Below are 7,649 nucleotides of genomic sequence, written 5' to 3'. Positions count from 1 at the left end.
CCAGCCCTGCTGCCTGCTGTGGAGGCTCTTCCTCTGCTATATCCTGAGAAATGGGTGGTCTTGACATAGGAAGGTTTTAATGGTCTCCTCTGGGGGAAGAAAGCCAAATACTTCAATAAAGAGGTGTTGATTTCTTACAAAAGGTATGAATTGGTTTCTGGGAGAATATATTGGCGTGGTCCTAAAGTATGTTCAAGTTCTTCCATAAGATGGTGCTGCTGCTGCTGCTAAGTCGCTTCAGTCGTGTCCGACTCTGTGTGACCCCATAGACGGCAGCCCACCAGGCTCCCCTGTCCCTGGGATTCTCCAGGCAAGAACACTGGAGTAGGTTGCCATTTCCTTCTCCAGTGCATGAAAGTGAAAAGTGAGAGTGAAGTCGCTCAGTCATGTCTGACTTTGCGACCCCAAGGACTGCAGCCTACCAGGCTCCTCCATCCATGGGATTTTCCAGGCAAGAGTACTGGAGTAGGGTGCCATCGCCTTCTCCATAAGATGGTGCAGAGACACCCAAATGAACTGTTTGACCAACCCAGTATATTGTTTAAATGTAGTTCATTTAAGGTACCATAATTCAGTTTCTTTAGTCTCAAGGAAATTTAGGAATAGTCAGTTTGTATAAACAATTTATCTGGATATGTCACTCAGAACAGAACCCCTTTAAGAGATTTTATAATCAACTGTAGTCCATTATAGTAGTATCATTCCAAGATAAGAAAACATTACACACTCAGTCAGAGGTGAGGGCATTTTTGAGCTATAGACATGGACATAAAAGCATGGAAAAACAGAGATTATAGCTTCAATGTTATAATTTTAGCCATGGCTCAAGTAAATATCAAAAAGTGTTCTTCTTTAGAGGGTATGATTTGAAGAAGCAGATAGACAGACAAAGACTGGAAAAGCAGTTTCTCGGTTGTCTCTCACTCAATGGAGCCTAGATCTCTGTGAACCTATTTCAAGAGGTCGCCAGATGGTCAGATCCTGAAACCAAATTCTCCACCATTTCTGCCAACAATAGGAATAACTTATCAGCTATAAATGAACAAAAACAAAGCAACCACAAAATTACTACAGAGGAAAATTTTTAAATTAAAATTAGAAAATCATGGAACTCCTCTTGGTTTCCATGAGGCTTTGGAATCACCTAGAAGAAACAAGACACTCCTGGGCTTTAATTGAGAATGTGGCACTTTTCTGTCTTGGGAGTTTACCTGGCTCTGACAGGGGAGTCCATGGGCATATCCATGTGACCTCCAAAACAGTTAAAAGATATTTTTAAACATAGAAAATCATGACACTCTTAAAGATATGAAATGTACATGTATTCAAAGAATCTGTTTAACTCCTGAGGGGATTGGCAGATGGTATAACAAAAGGTAACCTGAAGAACAAACATATAAGTTTTGAAGCAGAGTATTTTAAATGTGTAATTGGAGGCACGATTGGTTTTATTACAATATGAGAAGGGAGACAAATGGATCTCCCCTGGACAAGGCATTCAGTATGTCTATCAGTGACCACCAATTTACAGAGGGATGTGAACTAGTTCAAAGATAATCCAAGGCTAGGCTCAGATAAGCTGAAGTGGTGTCCCAGAGACAGGGCTGTGTTTCCATTAAAACATTCTTTTTCTCTCCATGCCCCCTGTTTGTTTATTTTTACTAGACTGTTACAGTAAAATAGAAAGAGTTCCCTATAAAAAGAGGTTCCTATCACAACCATTTCTAGGCCAGCCCTGGTCAGGGCCAGTTGGCTACTGATGACATCACAAAGCCTGAGCTGTCACAAAGGCAGCTCCCTGAGCAATAAGAGACCTGAGCAAGGGGACACAGCCAGCAGAGAGACACTGGCATCTCAGGAGGCCCCAGCCAGTGGTATCATCAGTCTGAGCTGATAGAGGCAGCATCCAGCCGACACCATGTCTCCAAGAAGACACCTCTGGAACTGCCGTCGCAGTAGGAGACGCTCCCTCTCCCGTTCCACCAGGGCCGAGCTGCAGTTCCCTGTGAGCCGCGTGGACCGCCTCCTGAGAGAGGGTCAGGGCGCCTATCGCCTAAGCTCAGCGACGCCTGTGTTCCTGACCGCAGTCCTTGAGTACCTGATAGCCAACATCCTGGACCTGGCGGGGAAGGAGGCCTGCACCAACCATAGGGTGCGCATCAGCCCAGAGCACGTGGAGATGGCGCTGATCAACAATGAGAATCTCCGCCGCCTCTTCCAGCCCGGTGCCTTCTCTCAGCCCGCAGCTTCACCACACCTTCCCGAGAAGTAGGGATGCCCAGGCCCCTGAGTCCAGCCACACCTCATCAGTAGCTTCATCTCGCCCCAAAGTGCCCACAGATGAGGGAGGCCTGGTCTTCTGCCCTTAGCACTGCTATTAAAGCGTTCATGGCTGTGCTTGTAACTGCTTGCTTTCTGTCATTTATCCTTGAGGCGTCTGTGTGACATGGGGTGGGGGTGGGGGGTGGGGGCGGGTCCTCTCATGAGGGATGGAGGGGTGGAGTGGGTGGTTAGGGAGGGATGCTGGAATCCTGAAATCGGGGAACGGTTTCCGATGGTGACAGTATTGTGTGTGGTCCTGGGGGGAGTCGCTGGCTGAGGTTGCGGGGCAGGACTTCCTCACTGGCTCTGAAGGAGTCCAGACCTGGGAGGTTGGGAGGTTGGCGCGGAGAGGGCCTCTTGAATTCCCAGAAGGATGGTGGTAATGGGGGAGAGGCTGAAAACCGTGAGGGAGGAGCCTAAGGCTTTATTCCTTATGGGGAACATCTAAAAGTGGGAGGTGAAGCCAAGGGAAGTGATTGAAGAGGATGGCAGAGCAGTCAGTGTGAACTTAATGGGGCAGGACTTTTACATGAAGATTGAAGAGTGATGGGGAAACCATAAAGAAATACACATAAGAGGAATTATGGCCATGTTGAGTTCATGTATTATTTATTTTACTATCTCATTCCAAAAAAGAGACTTGAGACAGGGCTTATTAGCCAGTGCTGTGACACTCTGTGGACGTTCACCAGATGGCAAAGGGCCCCCCTCTGCTGCTCCTGGCCTGTCATACAGGGCTGGTCAGAGGCTGCCCAGCTGGCTTCAACAGTGGGGTCAGTGGACCTGGGTTCGCCATCCCAGTTCACTACTTTCTGGCTGTGTGATCTTGGACATCCGTCTGTTTCCTGTGAGCGGCAGCTTCTTCATCTGTGAAATAGGGATAATCAGAGTTCCTCCATCTTGGGGTTTTACCATATGTCACCATGTTCCTGTAAACTGTGACTTAACCTGTGGTTTAACACAGAGCCTGGCACAGGCCACGCCCTTAACAGATGGCTGCCTGTGTCTCCCTCCCCAGCTGCTTAGACAGGTCCCCCAGGGGGCGGCCAGGCTTCATTCAGTTATTCTGTTGAGATACAGAATCTCTGCTTTTGGGGGCAAAGTACAAAGTAGGTAGCCCAGAGAAACATATTTCAAACTTCTGACCTCCAGAATTAAAACCAAATAAATGTTTTATTTTTTTATTTAAGCCGAGTCTGTGGTAATTTGTAAGCACAGTCTTAGGAAACTAATGGAGCTAAGCAATGAACTTTTGCAATCTTTTAATAAAAGCAGACAGACTTGAGGAAACTAGAGCTAACTCTCTAACAAAACTTAATCTTTTTTACTGAGAGCAAATGCAGTTCTCAGATTTGAGTTCAATATGATATTTGATACTAAATAACCAGAAGCTGTTTTTTTTAATCATATGAATAAATTCATGAAAACTGAGTCAGACTTGGAAAAATGTAATACAAATTTGTGCTATTTTTCAAAGATGATTTCCGTACACCTTCTCTACTTTTCTGTATTAAGTACATACATGCTTAATTTTGTATTTTGGTGCCCTCTTTCCTATTCTGGAACAAAATGTCATTTTACTTTAGAACCGAAACATTCTCTTTTTTCCCCTGAGTTTTGAGGTTCATAGTAGGGTCTTGGTGATGTATATTAATTAAAAATTTTAATTAAAGTCACTTTTATTTTGCAGAGAGGTCTGGGGGTCCATAAATGTGTACTTCATGTGATTTTTACTGGACTAGGTCACATATATACCTAACCCACCTTTTTTAGCCACACACATTCCTTACATGTACAGCTTCTCAGTGTGACAAAAGTGAACATGTTGATCGACAGAGCTGAAGATGTAGCCTCCTTGCAGCATGTACAAATAAGCACAAATGTATATGTTAAAATTATAGCTAGTGTTCACTGTATTTTTTAAATAATAAAACCATCCATTATGGAGCTCAATTTAGTGTCATCCAAGGTTTTTAGTTACCTAAGGATTTTGAAATGCTCTCAAGCTGACATACCTAGAACTTTATTATTGTGGAAATTGAGGTTTGTCAGCAAAATAACTGGATTTGATTAAACAGATTTTTCAAGTCTTAAAGTTTTATTGGAAGGAATCCTAGGCCATTTGATCAGTAAAAGTGTATAAGTTTTGGAAAAAAAATACCTGAGTAGCTTAAAAAAGTTTGCTTGTATTTCACCTAACGTGGATAAATGAAGGATGATATAGTTTTCACAAAACTTGAACTGTTAAGCTAGACTTGTTTGCTAAAGATTTAACCACATTTTATGCATTTGAGTTCTTTTTTTTTTTTTTTGCCTGTGCCCAAAAGAAGTCGCAAAGTGCTTCTTTTTTTTTTTTTTTTTGTTTCATACATGATATTTTACATGTTTCAATGCCATTCTCCCAAATCTTCCCGCCCTCTACCTCTCCCACAGAGTCCATAAGACTTTTCTATACATCAGTGTCTCTTTTGCTGTCTCGTATACAGGGTTATCGTTACCATCTTTCTAAATTCCATATATATGCGTTAGTATACTGTATTGGTGTTTTTCCTTCTGGCTTACTTCACTCTGTATAATAGGCTCCAGTTTCATCCACCTCATTAGAACTGATTCAAATGTATTCTTTTTAATGGCTGAGTAATACTCCATTGTGTATATGTACCACAGCTTTCTTATCCATTCATCTGCTGATGGACATCTAGGTTGCTTCCATGTCCTGGCTATTATAAACAGTGCTGCGATGAACATTGGGGTACACGTGTCTCTTTCCCTTCTGGTTTCCTCAGTGTGTATGCCCAGCAGTGGGATTGCTGGATCATAAGGCAGTTCTATTTCCAGTTTTTTAAGGAATCTCCACACTGTTCTCCATAGTGGCTGTACTAGTTTGCATTCCCACCAACAGTATAAGAGGGTTCCCTTTTCTCCACACCCTCTCCAGCATTTATTATTTGTAGACTTTTGGATCGCAGCCATTCTGACTGGTGTGAAATGGTACCTCATAGTGGTTTTGATTTGCATTTCTCTGATAATGAGTGATGTTGAGCATCTTTTCATGTGTTTGTTAGCCATCTGTATGTCTTCTTTGGAGAAATGTCTATTTAGAACTTTGGCCCATTTTTTGATTGGGTCATTTATTTTTCTGGAGTTGAGCTGTAGGAGTTGCTTGTATATTTTTGAGATTAGTTGTTTGTCAGTTGCTTCATTTGCTATTATTTTATCCCATTCTGAAGGCTGTCTTTTCACCTTGCTAATAGTTTCCTTTGATGTGCAGAAGCTTTTAAGTTTAATTAGGTCCCATTTGTTTATTTTTGCTTTTATTTCCAATATTCTGGGAGGTGGGTCATAGAGGATCCTGCTGTGATGTATGTCAGAGAGTGTTTTGCCTATGTTCTCCTCTAGGAGTTTTATAGTTTCTGGTCTTACATTGAGATCTTTAATCCATTTTGAGTTTATTTTTGTATATGGTGTTAGAAAGTGTTCTAGTTTCATTCTTTTACAAGTGGTTGACCAGATTTCCCAGCACCACTTGTTAAAGAGATTGTCTTTAATCCATTGTATATTCTTGCCTCCTTTGTCAAAGATAAGGTGTCCATATGTGCGTGGATTTATCTCTGGGCTTTCTATTTTGTTCCATTGATCTACATTTCTGTCTTTGTGCCAGTACCATACTGTCTTGATAACTGTGGCTTTGTAGTAGAGCCTGAAGTCAGGTAGGTTGATTCCTCCAGTTCCATTTTTCTTTCTCAAGATCGCTTTGGCTATTCGAGGTTTTTTGTATTTCCATACAAATTGTGAAATTATTTGTTCTAGCTCTGTGAAGAATACCGTTGGTAGCTTGATAGGGATTGCATTGAATCTATAAATTGCTTTGGGTAGTATACTTATTTTCACTATATTGATTCTTCCAATCCATGAACATGGTATATTTCTCCATCTATTAGTGTCCTCTTTGATTTCTTTCACCAGTGTTTTATAGTTTTCTATATATAGGTCTTTAGTTTCTTTAGGTAGATATATTCCTAAGTATTTTATTCTTTCCGTTGCAATGGTGAATGGAATTGTTTCCTTAATTTCTCTTTCTGTTTTCTCATTATTAGTGTATAGGAATGCAAGGGATTTCTGTGTGTTGATTTTATATCCTGCAACTTTACTATAATCATTGATTAGTTCTAGTAATTTTCTGGTGGAGTCTTTAGGGTTTTCTATGTAGAGGATCATGTCATCTGCAAATAGTGAGAGTTTTACTTCTTCTTTTCCAATTTGGATTCCTTTTATTTCTTTTTCTGCTCTGATTGCTGTGGCCAAAACTTCCAAAACTATGTTGAATAGTAATGGTGAAAGTAGGCACCCTTGTCTTGTTCCTGACTTTAGAGGAAATGCTTTCAATTTTTCACCATTGAGGATAATGTTTGCTGTGGGTTTGTCATATATAGCTTTTATTATGTTGAGGTATGTTCCTTCTATTCCTGCTTTCTGGAGAGTTTTTATCATAAATGGGTGTTGAATTTTGTCAAAGGCTTTCTCTGCATCTATTGAGATAATCATATGGTTTTTGTTTTTCAATTTGTTAATGTGGTGTATTACATTGACTGATTTGCGGATATTGAAGAATCCTTGCATCCCTGGGATAAAGCCCACTTGGTCATGGTGTATGATCTTTTTAATGTGTTGTTGGATTCTGATTGCTAGAATTTTGTTTAGGATTTTTGCATCTATGTTCATCAGTGATATTGGCCTGTAGTTTTCTTTTTTTGTGGGATCTTTGTCAGGTTTTGGTATTAGGGTGATGGTGGCCTCATAGAATGAGTTTGGAAGTTTACCTTCCTCTGCAATTTTCTGGAAGAGTTTGAGCAGGATAGGTATTAGCTCTTCTCTAAATTTTTGGTAGAATTCAGCTGTGAAGCCGTCTGAACCTGGGCTTTTGTTTGCTGGAAGATTTTTGATTACAGTTTCAATTTCCGTGCTTGTGATGGGTCTGTTAAGGTTTTCTATTTCTTCCTGGTCGAGTTTTGGAAAGTTGTACTTTTCTAAGAATTTGTCCATTTCTTCCTTGTTGTCCATTTTATTGGCATATAATTGTTGATAATAGTCTCTTATGATCCTTTGTATTTCTGTGTTGTCTGTTGTGATCTCTCCATTTTCGTTTCTAATTTTATTGATTTGATTTTTCTCCCTTTGTTTCTTGATGAGTCTGGCTAATGGTTTGTCGATTTTATTTATCCTTTCAAAGAACCAGCTTTTGGCTTTGTTGATTTTTGCTATGGTCTCTTTTGTTTCTTTTGCATTTATTTCTGCCCTAATTTTTAAGATTTCTTTCCTTCTACTAA

The 7,649-nt window shown here is 40.6% G+C and overlaps 1 protein-coding gene across 1 annotated transcript; it reads left to right on the top strand.

The window, feature by feature from the left end:
- Positions 1–1,783: 1,783 nt before the first annotated feature.
- LOC133242854 (histone H2A-Bbd type 1) lies at positions 1,784–2,404 on the top strand. Its single transcript, XM_061409080.1, has one exon. It carries the CDS (start codon positions 1,919–1,921, stop codon positions 2,270–2,272), a length of 354 nt encoding a protein of 117 aa, XP_061265064.1. The 5' UTR covers positions 1,784–1,918; the 3' UTR covers positions 2,273–2,404.
- Positions 2,405–7,649: the final 5,245 nt, after the last annotated feature.

This window comes from Bos javanicus, chromosome X (genome assembly GCF_032452875.1).
Source record: "Bos javanicus breed banteng chromosome X, ARS-OSU_banteng_1.0, whole genome shotgun sequence".
In the NCBI taxonomy this organism is placed as follows: domain Eukaryota; kingdom Metazoa; phylum Chordata; class Mammalia; order Artiodactyla; family Bovidae; genus Bos; species Bos javanicus.
This window is presented reverse-complemented; position numbering and strand designations above follow the sequence as displayed.

Excerpts from the sequence above, each read along its gene's own strand:
- LOC133242854 (XM_061409080.1), top strand. The coding sequence starts at position 1,919 with ATGTCTCCAAGAAGACACCTCTGGAACTGCCGTCGCAGTAGGAGACGC.